General features: G+C 43.9%; 1 protein-coding gene across 5 annotated transcripts in view; it reads right to left on the bottom strand.

Moving 5' to 3' along the window:
• Positions 1–17245, bottom strand: part of PLCXD1 (phosphatidylinositol specific phospholipase C X domain containing 1) — a 19291-nt gene extending 2046 nt beyond the window's left edge. The window contains exons 1-6 of one of the 5 annotated variants that reach the window (XM_023948530.2): positions 17227–17245; positions 12231–12373; positions 8819–8955; positions 5508–5636; positions 4823–4978; positions 1205–1388 (exon numbers count right to left, since the gene is read on the bottom strand). In XM_023948530.2, coding sequence (XP_023804298.1) covers positions 1205–1388; positions 4823–4978; positions 5508–5636; positions 8819–8955; positions 12231–12342 — 718 coding nt within the window. In that variant the 5' untranslated portion in view covers positions 12343–12373; positions 17227–17245. Of the gene's footprint in view, positions 1–1204; positions 1389–4822; positions 4979–5507; positions 5637–8818; positions 8956–12230; positions 12374–12482; positions 12738–12836; positions 12923–16825; positions 17074–17226 lie in introns of those variants that run through there. The other 4 variants (XM_086880681.1, XM_023948524.2, XM_023948519.2 and 1 more) reach the window with 4 other exon arrangements.

Raw genomic sequence — 17245 nt, 5'->3', positions numbered from 1 at the left:
ATTCCAGTGGGGATTATTAAAATACTAACTACACACTCTTTCTGTATTGTTTGATGTCCCTACAACTGTTTGCCCTTGTTTGCCCAACTGCATGCTGTAGTAAACAATTCCTGAGCCACGCTCGGTTATCCACACATTCCAGTTTAGCTAAATTTGTCTAGTTATTCATTGCAGTCTAAAGGTTGTCCACTGACTAGTCCTCCTCTGTAAATTATGTTTGTTTCTGTGAGGGTTGCTCCCAAACACTTAGCCTTCCCCCTGCACTGGATGGGAACACAGGGTGCACCCACACGAGCGTTTGCCTTCGGCTGGGGAGTGCGTTTCTGGAGCGGCTCCCCCGTCACCGCCCTGTGCAATCACTTCGAAAGCTGCATCAGAGGTTCAGAACTGAACCTCTGTCAGATTACACTGCACAAGCACACCCGAGTGCTGCTGTTTTATGTGCAGCTACACTCTTCTCGTACTGCTCTTGTATCACAGAATCATTAAGATTGGAAAAAGCCTTCAAGATCATCAAGTCCAACATTTGACCAAACACCACCATGACAACCAAACCATGGCACTAGGTGCCACATCCAGTTGTTTCTTGAACACCTCCAGGGATAGTGATTCCACCACCTCCTAGGGCAGCCTATTCCAATGCTTAACCAACCTTTCAATGAAGAAACTTCCTGATTTCCAACCTCAACATTCTCTGGCAGAGCCTGAGGCCATTTCCTCTTGCTGGTTGCCTGGGAGAGGAGGCCAATTTCCACCTTGCCACAACCTCCTTTCAAGTAGCTGTAGAAAGTGATAAGCCCCCTTGTAGGGGCTCCCTTTCACAGGAAGGCTAGTGGAATGCACTCCTCTCATCACCTGTGCTGCCTAAAGCAACAAGCTCTGCACTGAGGAAGCAGCCTCCTACCCATGTGATGGGAACAGCCACACCAGCGAGCTGGCCTGTGCTGAGGGCTGCCTTTCTGTGGGTCACAGAAAGAGAAAGTGCCAGGTGGCTGCCACAATCTCTGTGCATGTGCGTGCACTGACAGCACCACCAAGGACAACGTGGCAGTCACCCAGGGGAGGGCAGAGCGCTCAGCAGCCATGGGCACACAGCACACACAGGGTTGTTATATCCCATATGGCAACAAGTGCTTGATTTCCCAGTTGTTTTGCTTTGCTGTCAGTGCCCCTTCTCTCCTCCGAGCCAACTCCCTGTGCCTACCTGGACGGCCCATCCGCTTCATGCGCTCCAAATAGCGGATAAGAGCACGAGTGGATGTTTTGTTTCCCCACCAGTATGGGATGGGGGGCCACAGCTCACAGTGCTTCTCCAGTTCCACTTCCTCTTCGTACGAGACTATAACCTGATGGCCGAGGTGCCACATGGTCCGCAGTGTTGGTACCACCTAAAAGGAAGTGTGTCCAGGTTGAGCTCAGCAACACAGCAGCATTCCCAAAATCCAAATACTAATGTGTGGTATCACCTTGGCACAGACTCAGTTCAGATAAAGCTTTTAAATGAGCAGCCCAGTAGGTGATGGGCTGGTTTACAAGCTGCAGGGCAATAGGACCCTGGGAGCTTCAGCAAATTCCTCCTTTCCTCAAACAAGTCAACTGTGATCATGTAGAGGTCTTATACCTGTTTATAGGAAACCATCCCTGAGTCAGCCCTCATGCACAAGCCACTGAAAGGCTTGTTAGGGGAGGGAGATACCGAGCATCTGATGCAGGAATGCAGATGGAGAGAAGCAGGAATCATTTTGGCAGACTCTGCATATTGATGCAAACTTGGCACAGTAACCATCAAAAATTACTGAACTGCTTAAAACGTGGTAAGACAAATGTGAATCAAGAGGAGCTACATTCTCATTTCTCTAACTAGAAAGTTTATGAAACTGGGATGCTCCTGACATTTTTGATTGAGAGAGAGGAAGACCCGAGTCATATATATTCTATCTATCTATCTATCTATCTATCTATCTAGATGGGCTAAAAGAGCTGTTAATTTAAGTGTCTCAAGGCAAAATTATGTTTTCCAGCCTCAGAAGTTACCATTGGAGAGAACTGAGGCCCTCTGACTAGTTTTATTTGTAAAACCACCATATTTACCAGGCATTGTTTTTTCTGAGAATGTTGTTGTTAAAAACTACATTTGCTGCTTGTGAAAAAGAAATGGTGGCTTTTTGATGTTCCAATTAGTTTATTAATTTAAATAAAAGCCAAAGGCACTTGAAAATTAATAACGTAAATATTTGAAGAAAGCTGAAGGTTGAATGAAACCCTCTCAATTCATCTACAAAAGAGAGAATGCAAGCTCCCATTAGGTCAGAAAATATTGCAAAATTAAGGCACAAGCTACTTAAGCTACAAAACTTTGTGGCTGACTGAAGCTTTTGCTTTACTCCAGCTGCCTTTCTAAAGCTGGAACTTCTTAAAACAAACAAGCAGAGATGTTCAATAAAAGCCAAAATAAAAGATCTACCAGAGATGTGTATATGAACACATGTGCTTATTTTGCAAACAAAGCAGAAATGAAAGTCTAACAAGGGATTTTTAAACCCTAGTAATCCAGATCAAAGGAAGACACCTTGAATAGTTAAGACAATTAAAATTTTAAATGCAGTGTAATATTGTCACACTGTGGTCTGTGCCAGTACTACACACAGACCTTGCCTGAGCAGCTGCTTCATAAACACTTTGACACTTATTTCTGTACAACAACAGAGATGTGGTCTTGAAAAACAGTAGGTAGCCATTTATTTTAGAATAAGTCAGAAAGCACTTGGATATTTGATGGCAAATCTAAATCTGTGGTCCTGAAAAATCCCACAGGTGCCTAACTTGCAATGGTACCACTAGCAAAAATGGTGAGATCCATTGTGCTGGTCACTGACACCAGAGATATAAAGTTTTCCCACTCAAGGGAAGTACTTGGTTTGTCTTTTCTCCAGTTGTCTTTCTCTATCTTCCTGGACACAACTCAGAAATGTTCTTTCTTCAGTGAAGTGATCTTAGACCATTCTTTCAATACCTTCATTCAACAAATTGCCATCAGCAACTTTCCCCTTTTGCAGTTAATAACTTCCTTCTTTTTAAGAACTGGCCTTGTGTCTGAAAGCATATTTGACCACCTTCTTCAGTATCTCTGCTCATCCACAACTTACATGCTCAAGTTATTTGGGGAAACAATAAAACAATGTCACTCAGGTCTTCAGTTATTCAGCTGAGGCCTGAATATTCAGAATCCCCTAGTTTTGCTGAGAATTGTTCTATTTTAACTCTGCTGTACAAAACGCTTTGAAATGGTAATAGTCACACGTTACTGATACACCAGCTTCAAAGGCTGAATTTGAATCATGAACAGGGTCATCATTCTCCTGTACCACTCACATCTCCAGAGAAAACCCTCTGTTCCTGTGCATCTTTGAAATGTTAATTGTTTAACTACTAAAAGCTCCCACACCTTGTGAAAAACAGAGGGAGATAAAAGTCTCAACTTCTAAAATCTAGCAATCAAGTATTTTCTGATTATTTAAATTAAGGCTTTTCTGGAGGTGTGGGTAACTGTAAGACTGGTTAGGAGGTCAGCTCCAGGAAAGTCAGTGCCACCAGAAATGCACTGAGGGCAGAGATGCTATTAAGAGGGACCTCAACAAGTTGATAGAAACCTCATAAAGCTCAACAAAAGCAAATGCAAAGTCCTGAACAGACTAACCCGCACGCACCAGGACAGACTGGTGGAAGCTGGCAAGATATCTGCTCTGCAGAAAAGGACCTGAAGATTCTCATAGACATCAAGCTGCACATGGGCCAGTAATGTGTCCACCTGGCAAAGGTCAAATGTGAACTGGGCTGTATTAGCAAAGGCACAGACAGCAAATCAATAAAAGGGGATTTTCCCTTCTATTCAGCAACTGTGGGACTGCAGCTCAAGTATAGTTTGCATCTGGGGCTTCCCCAGTAGAAAGAAGTCTCTGACAAGCTGGAGTGAGTGTGAGCAGCACACAACCAGAGAGAGCAGAGGCTGGAGCAGAAGCTGGAGCATGACACAACAGGACAGGCTGAGGGAGCTGAGTCTGTCCAGCATGGAAGACCTAGACAGCTCTTACTGCTGTCTGCAAATACCTAAGAGGTAAATGTACAGAAGACTCCTCAGATATGCGCAGCAAAGGATGGAAGTCAGCACACACAAGAGAGATTCTGATCAGATAGAGAAGGAAAACACAGTTACTGTGGGAGTGGTCAAATTTTGCATAGAAAAGTTGTGAAATCTCCATCCTTAGAGATAATCAAGAATGAACAGGCCCCAGCTCAACATAACTTTGAAGCTGGTCCTGCTTTGCATGGTGGTGTCAGACCAGATGACCTCCAGAGGTCACTCCCAACCTGAACTATTTTGAATAGAAAAAAATTAATTTATAATTATTGCCGTGAAAAGGACAAAAATGGACTATTTAAATTCTATAAATATGCAAGATGCACAACTTTTATTTTCCTTTGTTTTCTCTTTCATTTTCTTTTATTTTCTTCTCTCTCTTCTTTTCCCTCTCTTTTCCAAGAAAACTCAGGGCAGTAGATTACAGTTGTCTCTACTATTGTCCCACAACTCAACAGACATAACAGTCAAATTTAATTCCCTCTTCCACACTGTGGAATGTAGGTTTGCTTTCTCTCCTGAGTTCTATCAGATATCAACTTATCTCTGATGCAGCAAATGGTACCTTTCTTAGGTTAAAAACATAGTGAAAGTAGAATGTATCTAAAAATTTGGGAATCAAATATCTCACTGTGATATATCTTTCCCTTAAAAATGAGAAAAAGAAAGGGATCTCATACTTACATTTCTAGGACACAGTTTACACTGGAAAACTGATTTTATACAGGCAACAAGATGATTATGATGTCTTTTTGTTAATCCATCAAAGTTTCTGCAGGCTATAATAACAACTTCCTGAGGATGAGTTTCTAACCACCTCAATATTTCCCACAGAATATCCTACAAAAAAGAGGTATGGCAGCTTAGAAATTTATCTGTGCTATGCAGGGTTAAGGACATACAATCGACAGAGCAGTGATGGTGGAGTGGACTCACAATTACAATAACGAAAAACTGTGTTTTCTAAAAAAAAAAAAAAAAAAACTGTTTCTATAATTATATAGGGCTTTTAATGCCTTCTTCCCTTTAATAACTTCTCTCCTTACCAGGGAAACAGGAATGCCCTGTGTATCATCCTGGGACAACAGGATAAACCCCAGGACACTGGGCACGTGGTAGGGGAAAGGAGCTAGAGAGCAGGCACAAAGAGTCTGGTTTGAGGATGAGGAAAAGATTGATGCCCCAGTATCATGTGGAGCTGCTGAAACTAACTTCCAGCCCTGCTGATTTTCTCTAGTTTGAAGACCTCACAAAAGAAAAACAAATAACTTACTCAGAAGACCTTGAACGAGCATTTTTAGGTTATGATGGCCCTTAAATGAAAGAAATGGCACTGCTTTTATAGCCCTCACAAAAGTAAGGGAAATACCTGCACGGTAACAGTTGTGTAAACCATATGCACAAAGTACAAATTCATAGATGGATCATTAGCCTTGTGGGCAATCCTGAAATCCAGGTATCTAACTCCAGACTCAAGTTGCTCTGTCACAGTCAGGACCTGAAAGGTGAAACAGAAGATAAAGGTTCTGAGAGCACAAAAGGGATTTGTTTCTTTATTTTAGAAAGCTAAAAGAAGGGTACAAAGTTATCCCTATGGCATTTTTCACAGGCCTTTCATCTTTAAAATGTGACTGTATGGCACCAAACCGCAACTTGGAAGGATTTTGCTCCCTGACAAGAGGGATTCCAATTTCCCTGCAGCATAAACTGCAAGTACAGATAGATTAGTTTAGTTGCCCTTGTTGTGTTCTGAAAGTTAAAGATTAACCTGTGCATAAATGCATGATCATTCTTCACACAACTATTCATTTAAAAAACAGCTGCAGGATCAGCACTTTAGAAATGCCATAATTTATTTTATTAGATCAAAGACTTTACCACGGTTGTCTCTGCAGACCTCACACATCCTCAACAGAAGGAAAAACAAAAATAGAAAAAACTACTGGCTATTGTTCTTTTTCAATATAAAGTTTCTTATAAAATTTGAATCAACCTGTAGAAGTCCTACTAGACTAGGCACTCCTCTAGATCCACTTCCCTCAGAGCACTTCCATGGGGTTTGAGGGCTAAATAGAGCAGGTGATAAAGCTGTTTCCGAGGCAAAAAGTTCGAAATTATGTGTCTTTTCCTTATATCAAGACTCTCTTAGCATAAGAAAATAGAATCAATTTACACATGTTTAAGCACTAATTTGTCTCAGTTCAACTTGCTAGGGATAAAAATTCAGGCTTCAGACATCATACATGGTACTGATCAGTACAAGGCATTGTTCTTGAACATCCAAGTTCGTAGCTTTAGCACTGAGGCAGAGATAAGACACATGGCAGGATGCTCACCTTGCCTAGTTTAACCCCTAACTTCCTGTTCTTTGGACATGAATTCAGCCTCCCCAGGCTGTGCTGGGACAGACCAGCCCCATGTGCCCCAGGGGGTGCAGTGGGTCTGGCCAACAGCTCCTCCTGTGCCTGCTTGGCCTCCACCAGGCTGAAGAAGTTGAAGGGATGATCCGTACGCCTTTGCTTGGAGTATGTTGGAGATGGGCGTGTACATGGCTGTAGGTCATATATAACCTTTGTGGCCAGAAAAAGCACCAAATGAAATAGCTGCTCTGAACTGCCCTTCAGACAAATTCATTTCTTATCTGTTGACTAGACGGGAAAACGAGACAAACGAGACTCTCTAATTAGTCTCCTGGGTTTGGGTACTGAACTTGCAATGTGAACATTGCCCCCTAAAGGGCAGCTTTTAAAAGGAAGCCCTGAGGAGCAATGCTGCTCATGCCTCAATCTCACACCAGGCATCCAGGGCATGGCTGGAAGTTCCACGGCCATCACAAAGGGAACATTTGTGCCCCTAGACTGACAGCCACAGCATCTGGGGCTCAAGCAGGCAACTCCCAGGCACTGGGCCATCCAGGAATTTGTGGATCCTACCATCAGCAGGGCTCCCTGGTGTCTGCTCTGGATACCAAAGAGTGGAGTCATCTCCCCACAGAGATAAAACTGGAGCATGGCAGAGCTAAGGAGGGGCAGGATTGTAGCTGTGCCTCTTCCCTATCAGCACTGGGCCACTTCCTGCTTGTCACACTGGGTTTGGACCAGAAAATTACTGTAATGATGTTAAGAGATTGTTTGTCACCAACAGGGTCACTTTGCTGGCCAGAAACCCACAAGTTACAAGGTTTCTGAATCTTTCATTGCCTGAAGTCTCCTCAAAAAAAGCAGCTCAAGATAAACAAGGATCTGTGCTAAGCAAGTGCCTTCAACATCAGTTCATCATTGCCGGTTCAAATTTGATACCTGGTAGTGTCTTAGTCCAGTTTGCCAGAGCTGCTCAAACACAACTAAAGAAACCTTGGCATGCTTATTGCTATTTATCAATTATTCAGTTTTAATTCCCTAATAATGAACTACTTCTTCAATAAAAACAAAAAACAGAAAGATTTTTGTGTCAGGAAAGTCTGTTCTTTGGAAGAACCTTCAAAAATTATCAAAAATCTTAAATTATGATCTGCAATTTTGTCTCTAACATATACTTGTGAGGAACAAAGAGATAACTACTAGCTTAATATTTGCACATTTTAAAAAGTTAACTAAGCCTTACATGATGGATCACACCTTCACTCTCTTAATCTTTATGGGAAAAAAATCCCTTCAACAAGGGATTCTTCTGTTTCTGCTGCTGGTGAAATACCCAGTATAGGTGGGGAAAACAACTGACATCTCACACAACAGTGATAATAGAAATGACAAGCAAGTAACCTTCTGAACAAAGTGCAAGAGAATAAAACCCTCTGTTAGTGACATTAATATTAAATGTTATTTACCACCACAGCAAACATGTGGAAAAGGGTTTCTAGTACCAAAGTGGTCAGTATCAAGCTGTTTAATAAAACCAGCACACATCCCTGCCTCACTGCATGCTTTTTCCCCAGAAAAGGTGATCAGATCTGTATGGCTCCTATCTCATACTCCAAAGTGATAGATTTAGGAAAGAGTAAATTTCTTCATATTAGCTGGAATGGAACTGTGCTTTGGATTTGTGTTGGGAACAGCATTGGGAACACAGGAATGTTTTTCCTGTTGCTGAGAAGTGCTTACACAGAGTTGGGGCCTTTTCTGCCTCTCACCCCACCCCACCAGTGAGGAGGCTGGGGGTGCACAAGGAGTTGGGAGAGGACACAGCCAGCAGAGCTGACCCCAAGTGACCCCAGGGATATCCCTCATCATAAGGAGTCATATTCAGCATATAAAACTGGGGGAAGAAGAGGGGAACATTCAGAGTGATGGTGTTTGGCACACTAAGATGCTTTTACACACAATGGAGCCCAGCTTTCTTGGAGATGACAGAACACCTGCATGTCCATGGGAAATGGTGAATTAATTCCTTATTTCGCTTTGCTTGCACATGTGGCATTTGCTTCACCTATTAAACAGTCTTTATCTCAACCCACAAGTTCTCCAGCTTTTACCCTCCCAATTCCCTCCCCTGTCTCACCCAGGGACAGCAAGAAGCAGCGTGAAGGGCTGAGTTGCTGGCTGGGGTTAAACCACAACACCCAAGTATGGCATCTCATGAGAGCACAGATTTCTGGGCAGCAGGCTATTCGACCATTGCACACTCTCAGCCCTGCAGCACAAGCTTTGCCAGGCCAAGAAGAGAACACCAGTTGATAGTTACCTGTGTTATAGACCACTTCATGATAATGGGGTGTACAATGCAGGGCAGACATTTGCTTAAAAACTTCACCAGCTTGGACTCATTGCCGCTAACAGCAGAGCTTTTATCCAAACAGTAGGTCATAGTGTCGTGACTCCCTGTAGTATACAAAAATAAATGTAGAGAAAATCTCATTTCTTAACTACTCAGCATCACATTCCATGGCTACATTTCATGTGCACACCTGACAGGCCACCACATTTGCAAGCCACACACCTATATTGTTTGTGAGTCTCTGTAGTTATGGCAAAAAGGTGGAATTGTCTCTAGAGGTTGCTCACCTAACATTAATAAGCTCAGTGTGGAATCCTTGTGAAGGGAAGGCATTGACACTTTTCAATAAAGCAGTCTCCATCTAAACTACACATTGCTGTTGTTTGCCCCGAACCATATGGGTGGTCTGTTTCAAATGGTGCCTTCCCTCAAAATAGTTACCTTGATGTGAAAACTTTTGGTTTTTTCAGAGAATAAATAGCTGAAGGCTGAATTTATCAATTTAACAATTTGTCATGTTTTCAGAGTTGTCCAAATGCAGGATTTCATTGTCAATACCCTCATCTCTGCATGGGAGATTATGACTGAAAGCAGAAATTCATGTTCTTACACCTTTGACTGGACCAAGACTTAACTTGGCACTTTAAAAACTTTTATCTTAAATGTCTGCTAAAAATGTCCTCCTGAACTCAACCCCCACCTCCCCTACAGAAACAACAAACAAGGTGGGTGCTTGAAGGTTTCTGAGGCAAATCCAAGTCTAAGTTTATGAGTGAAAGATGAACAAGATCCTCATTTGATGGACTTCAAAAATTACCTGACTCTTCCCAGCACAGGGAATTACACAGGCATCAGAGCCAAGACCAGTCTGCCCAAATACTTTATTTCCTTGAGGTCTTAATAAATCTGACACATCTCTTGCATCATGTTTAGTTTAGATTAAACTATTGCAACTCACAATTTCATTAGGACAGGGAACCAGTGATTTTGCTAGCTTTTCTGTTCCATTATTTCTTCCAGTTTTATAAAGCATCAGTAAGAAAAGCTAACATCTCAGTGAAGTGCCTTGCTTGGACCTTAACAGACTATCTGCAAAGAATCTGCTTGGTTTTGTGTTTAAGTCTTCTGTCAAACTAATTGTTCACTGGTGCTAGAAACTTCGTTCTTGAATTGTCAGTCTTACTGGTGACAGTGGTAATATTTCTAATGAACAAAGTAAAAAGGACTGGTTTGGAAATAAAAGTTCTTCACCACTCTCAATAATGGTTTGACGTCTCACTCAATTTTTTCACCTTCTAAAAGGCATTTTTTATCTATTTTACTGCTTTAAACACCCAAACCTCACTCACTGCAGATGGAAGATCAATATTGAGGGCATGCAATAGAAGAAGTGTGTGTTAGAAGATGTAAGAGTCAAACCATTAAATACCCATGGGTCAAATCCAAGTCTGAAAGAGATGAGCAGGATTCCATTGATGGGTGTTGCACCTATGGATGCCAACCAGCAAACAGATAGTAATGTTTTACTCACGAGTCTTTTGTGATGTCATGAGTTACAGTAATGAAAGGAAGATGGGTACATCCATGACACAACATATATGATGTAAAGATAGTGAGCTAGCACCAAGGTAAGTAGCTCCAGACCTTGAATCCACACCTCCCCAGCAGCACTGTGCTGAATCTGGTGCAAGCACAACACTAATTAATGAGATTTGCCATTGTTTCCTCATCATGCCTTCAGAATCCACTGTCATGTTTCTTGCATGCCTTCTATGAGATAAACTTCCACTTCCAAACTGGGTTTCCTCCCTCTGGAAACCTGCCAGAGCTGTCTTGACCTGGTTGGTCTTGATCTGTTTGTGCTCTGACTTGGGCTAGATCAGCTTTGTAGGTCAGCTGGACAGACACTAAAATATTCCAAACTAATAGCCTGCAATGCTCTGTAAAATTCCTCTAATGTTTGCTAAAATGGACTCGCCTTCAACTGTTCTTGATGCCTGTTCTCCCTGCAGGCATATCCACAAGAACAACAAACATTTGCAAGAATAACAAGGCCACCCTTAGGAGGAGAGCCAGGAAGGCAAACAAACCCGTCAGCAGGTTCTCCACTTTCTTTGATGGCCAAGAAATGCCAGGTGAAAGTCTTATAGAAACAACATGGCTCATTTTCCAACAAAACAAAATCCCACTGAGAGTGCTATTGACTTTCAAACGATTCTTGCAATAGGAATAAAAATAGGAAAAGAGAAGACTATTACCTTCTTTCATCAGTCGTAAGACAGATACATATTTTCTTTTTTCCTCTCTTGATGGTAAAATAAGAAATCTAGAGGGTTTTTTTTTTAATAGCACCTGTCCTAGTCCTCTTACATAGGCTTTATCCTAAACATAGATGTGCTTGTTTAGAAGTTAACATCAACTCACATTATATAAGAAGTCTCCATGAAATAAGTTATTGAGTTCTCCCAGGGCTCTACCCACTGAAGACAAGACTTCACACTATCTCTAAATATATGCCTTTCCTAAAATTAACCTATGATCCTGTGGCCTACATAAAACATTCAACTACAGGCTGTGCTGTTTTCCCCCCAAACTACCTGTTACATCTACAGGTGTGAGAGAAAACATGGGCTAGACTTTTCTTTAGTACCATTTTTGATGTGTAGGCAAAGGGAATCATTCAAGAGCTGATGGTCCTTCAGTGCCTCCCCATGTGTCAGTGAAATCACATTACACCATAAAACTTTCTGACAGAATGAGAGAGAGGGAAAACAATCAAGGCAGCAGAAAAAAGCAATAATATGGCCAAAGAAAGGTTAATAATACACAGGTATGATTTAAATGCATTTGCACATAACATAAAAAAAATCAGTTTTTATAAGGTGGATTATGTAGAAAAATAGCAATCTACATTAATGAAAACATGTTAATTACAAGTCTAAATTCTCCTTTTTCTGCAACTTCACAGCCTCTTTTAGGCAGTACAAAGAAACAAATAATAATGTAAAATATTCATTCTCCCCTCCTGGAAGCATTTTATTATATAGGAAGTCACAAGAATTATATCATTGTATCATTGTATAAGTATTGTATCATTGCCCAAAAAAGCCAATCCTTAGATTATTAATAGTATCTGACCAGATGATGCAAAGTGCCTCTTTTAATTTCTAAAAAACAATAAAAAGTTCCTTTTTTACCCCTCCCCTCTAAGAAACCCCAAACATTACAGACCAACATTATTCACATAACACCACACAAACCCTCCTCCACACACTGACCCAAATAATAAACATAGCCATCCTGAAATGGGACAAACAGGATATTCCAATGCTTAAATGGCAAGCTAGCAAAACGGTGGAGAACAAAAGTAAATCTTTACCTGGAAGAGCTAAGTTATAGAGGGGAATATCCCAGAGCTTCTCTGGTAACCGTGACATCCATTGACCATTTTCATGACACACGTGAACGAAGGTTTGCAAAGGGCCTTCCATTGGTATGTGCTCTGGGACTTCATAGGGTGTTCTGGGAGGGAAAAAGAAAAGAAAAACAATAAACCATTCCATATACTGTGGCTGAATTAATGACATTGCACCTGTGTAGGGTGGATTTATAAATGTTTAAAAATGCCAACCCTTCTCTCAAGTAGTTGCAGCAAAATGTCAAGAGCTTGTCAGCCACGACACATGCTGCTTTTGATAACACTATCTCCCAGCACAATGCCAAAGGGCGGGTTCCAGCTTCAGGCTTGCAAACTGACCAAGTGAGAGAAAAAAAACGAGCCAAGACAAATATACATGGTTTCATTGGTATGGAGAAATTACTGTCTGTATTGGCTCTTGTGAAATCACAAGGAGAACCTCCCTCCAGTGTGAAACTGCGTCCATTACTTTACCCTTTGCAGTCCCAGGAGCATGGCAAGGGGACTGATGGCAGGGCTGGGACAGAGGCTGGGTCTGCTATCCTCAGGTCCCCAGAGAACTCTTACCTTGAAGGATCAAACCAGGTGCCACAGGAGTACCTCTGTGAAAAGCCTTTACAAAGATGTCAGGACACTGGATTTGCAGGTCATGCCAGCATCTGGGGTCAAAGAGGAAGACTTTCCTCTCCTTATTCCTGCTTTGTAGAACATCAAAGATGTTTTTATCATCCCTACAAGTCCACAATCATAAGTATTTCAGTTTGGTCTGACCTTCCTGAAACTACTCTGGAACTGTTCTTCCCTGGGATCTTCTGAAAAATTTGCAGTGGTCATGGAGGAGTGCCAGTGGATGGAACCCAGATGAGAAATCATGGCATCACCAGGGTCTACTAGAGTTATTCTGTTCATTTTTCATTCTATGATATCCTCGATTGCGCAGAACACAAATATAAGTTCTCTGTGTTGTGGGGGTTTTTTTCCCTAGGATATTCTTAGTTCAGTTGGTGGAGTGGGGATTAGAGCCATCCTTCTTTTCACTGCTTTCAAGGCTTTGTCACAGCTAATGTGAGAGTTTCTTTTAGATCATGGCACAGTGATTACCATCATTAATATCACAGCTTCCTTTTTAATGCCTTTTTTAAAAGCTGCCAATATAAATTATTCCTTCTTGTCTGCTACAGCAACCATAGTCAGATAATGTATTTTTGAGATTTTGTACTCTGCAAATACCCTCACTGGTCCCTTGTCCCTTTTGCTGCACCTTAGCACATTCATTCAAGATAGTTTCTCCTAGGAGGCGGCTTGTTTTTCCATATATACTGGAGAGCCACAGCACTTATATGAGGAACATTTCCTTAAACATGGTGCAGTAGATTTTTTTTCTTCTTTTGACAGTCACATAGGGTCATCTGAAAGGCAACTTTAGGAATTGCATTCCTAAGTTTTATGTCCATACCACACAAAAAGATACAATCTGCTTTTATACTGGTGTATGCACATAGCATCACTTGCCTAGCCTGCCTTGCTGTGCCTTTGGTGTGTCTTTGAGTTGAAAAAGACAAATGGTCTCTATATGCTACATCAGCTAATCTTATTCTTAGAAAGATGTTCAGATATCAGGCAGATCAACTCACTCATCCTCTGGCTCTGCACTTTAACATGATGAGCTTCTGTCCCCCACACACCCTTGTTCAGACAACAGATGTCTGCAGCTCATTTTGTCACCTTTTGCTGTTTCACACTTTATCAGAATGCACAGCACTGCTCACCCTCAGCTGCTCTGCTCTAGTCTCTGTACCAAGTAGCATCAGTGTGGACAGGGGCTGCAGGTGCTTAAAACAGCACTGCTGTTTAATAAAGACTGAATGGTCTCTCTTCTCCAGCTCTGAAGCTGACAGGACCTGTGAGACAGCATATGGCAACACTTATGCAGGTCCTGTATGCAGACTAGAAACCTGACTGTAAGCACTGATTTTCCTCTTTTGAGGGGGGAAATTTGCAGCTCCCTTTCCAGAGCCTTTGGGGCTCTCCAATTCCCCAAAGCCACCCACACTCCCCCAGAGCAGGTACCCATCATCCCAAGGGCCCATAGCAAAACCCTTAAGTCTTGCCGGGAGTTTGTCCCAGCACAGGCTCCTCTGCACTGACAGCACCCCCAGGATGTGTCCAAGGGTGCAGGTTTGCCTGCTGCCACTCTCCTCCTGCCAAGTGCTCTCACTGCCTTGCTCAGGCTAAGACAGGCACAGCCTCACAGCTGGCAGAAAAAAGCTGGGTTTCTGCCATGGTGGTGCCTTTCTCCCATTCACCATGGAGTCAGGATAGCACATGCTGAGGAAGTCCCTGCAGAGGCATCAACCCTGCAATTAGCTTTGCTGAGCTGTACAAGAGACCCCTTGGCATTACCCAGCCAGAGCCCAGAGGCCCCAGGTTCTCAGCTGCCATCATTGCCCCTGCAGGACCAGGACACTTCCCAAAGAGTGTCCTGCTGGGCGTGAGAAAAGCTGGCAGAGAGCAGAAACTGCAAGACCAAGACATGCTGCAGTCCTGCAAACATAAACATGTGAGAGATGCACATCTCATTCTTCTCTTCCTCTTCTTCTTCCACAGTACCCTGAGACTGGGGATGGCAGCCACTGGCAGTGCATGGCAAGAGCTGCACCATTGCCATCTGCTGATCAAGTGCTGTACAAAAGTGACTGGACCAGGTTTTCTCCTGCTCTCCCACACAATGCCCTAGATGTTCACACTGCCACCTCTAAACTCAGCTGCTGCCTCATGTGTGAGGGGCAGCCTTTAGGGAGAAACCAAGGCTCGTCTGGAGAAATGAAACTGCGACCATTAGCTGCCGCCTCTCATGACTAAATGTTAAACTTCACAAATGAGAACTGTTTCTTTATTCCACTTTTCCAGACATGTAATTTCATCCTACACAGAGTACTGTGATAAACTGCTGTGTTGGGTTTGTATGGCATGATTTTGGTAGTGGGGGAGTCTACAGAGCTGATTTCTGTGAGAAGCTATCAGGAACTTTCCCCATGTAGAACAGAGCCAACGCCAGCTGGCTCCAGTGTGGGCCTGATGCTCAACAAGGTTGAACCCATCAACAACAGTGGTAGAGACTCTGGGGAAACAGATTCAGGAAGGGGAAAAAAGTTGCTGTGCAACAGCAGCCAGGAAAAGAGGAGTACAGATATGTGAGAGAACTACCAGGGCCAGTGTAGAAGGAGAGGGAAGAGGTGCTCCAGGCACTGGAGCAGAGATTTGCCTGCAGTCCATGGTGAAGACCATGGTGAGGCAGCTGTGTCCCTGCAGCCCATGGAGATCCATTCTGGAGCAAAGTCCTCCATCTACAGCCTGTGGAGGGTCCCACACTAGAGCTGGTGAATGCCCAAAGGAGGCTGTGATCGCATGGGAAGTCCATGTGGGAGCAGGCTCCTGGGCAGAACCTGTGGTCCCATGGATAGAGGAGCCCATGCTGGAACAGGTTTGCTAGCAGGACTTGTGACCCCATGGAAAGGACCCACACTGGAGCAGATCATGAAGAACTGCAGCTCATGGGAAGGACTGATATTGGAGAAATTTGTGGAGGAATGTCTCCATAGGAAGGACCCCATGCTGGAGCAGAAGAGCGCAAGAGGTCCTCCCCCCGAGAAGGAAGGACTAGCAGAGACAATACTTGATGAACTGACCTCAGCCCCCATTCCACATCCCCCTGTGCCCCTGCAGGTAGAAGAGGCAGAGGAAAATCAGAAGTGAAGTTGCACCCTGGAAGAATGGAGGGGTGGGAGGTAGGTGTTCTAAGATTTGCTGCTTATTTCTCATTACCTTACTCTGATTTCATTGGTAATGAATTCAGTGTTTTCCCCAATACAAGTCTGCTTTGCCTGTGGTGGTACCTGGTGAGTAATCTCTCCCTGTCCTTGGCTTACGAGCCTTTCATTACATTTTTCTCTCCCTTTGCAGAGCAGGAGAGTGATAGAGAGACTCTGGTGGGCTCTTGGCTTCCAGGCGTGAACAACCCACCCTAACTACCCTCGCCCCCCCTTGTTCACATCAGCTGTGGGTCCTCTCCATACAGGCAGCAATTACATTTTGAGGACTTTACCGGGCTACATGCAATAAACAAGCAATAAGACATGCAGACGTGTAAAGCCACTGGAGATCACCCCCCTCCAGCCTCAGCAGGCCGAGAGCATGGGGCTGGTGTCCCCGGCCCGGGCTGTGCCCCGCCGGAGGGTGCCTTGCTCGCACAGCCCCGCCAGCCCCGAGCGCTGGGACGCGGCCAAAGCCCGGCCAACGCAGTTCCGGGAGGGAGACATAATTTAAGAACGATTCATGATTACATCAGTAAAACATATGCTGCAGCCGACCCAGAAGCTGAAAGAACCCTCACGGGAATGCCAGGAAGCCCGGTGAGGAGCAGTACCCGAGCGGCCCCGGAGCGGAGGGCGCCGCCAGCCCCTCGGGGCCGAGGGGGACCAGGGCTCCGCGCTGCCCCCGCCTCCCGGGACCCCATCCCTCCCTCCCTCCCTCTCCTTCGCAACTGCTCTACTCACTCCGAGGAACGATTCCGTCTCCATGCCGGCTCCTCGGGAAGCCGTGCGCACCCCAGCTCGCCCGGGGCCCCGCACCCAGGCGGGGCGGAGCTGCCCCGCCCGGCTCAAGTGGCCGCAGGTTTGAGGAAGGTGAAGAAGGGGCGGGAGGGATGAAGAAGAGGAGGAGAAGTGGTTTTGGTGAAGTGACGCTGCCCGAAGCGCAGAGCCGCTCTCTGGATTGACGGGGCTCCCAGGAGGAGCCTGCGGGCAGGGATAGGCGGAGGAACCTCCAGGTAGCAGTGTATGCCATGCTCCTGCTGCATTTGAAATCTAGTCATGCAAGAAGGCTTAAAATAAATATTTATATATATATATATATATATATATATATATATATATATATATATATATATATAAAGTACCTTAATTTCCTGCTGTGTC

This window comes from Cyanistes caeruleus, chromosome 3, assembly GCF_971803275.1.
Source record: "Cyanistes caeruleus chromosome 3, bCyaCae1.hap1.1, whole genome shotgun sequence".
Taxonomy (NCBI): Eukaryota; Metazoa; Chordata; class Aves; order Passeriformes; family Paridae; genus Cyanistes; species Cyanistes caeruleus.
This window is presented reverse-complemented; position numbering and strand designations above follow the sequence as displayed.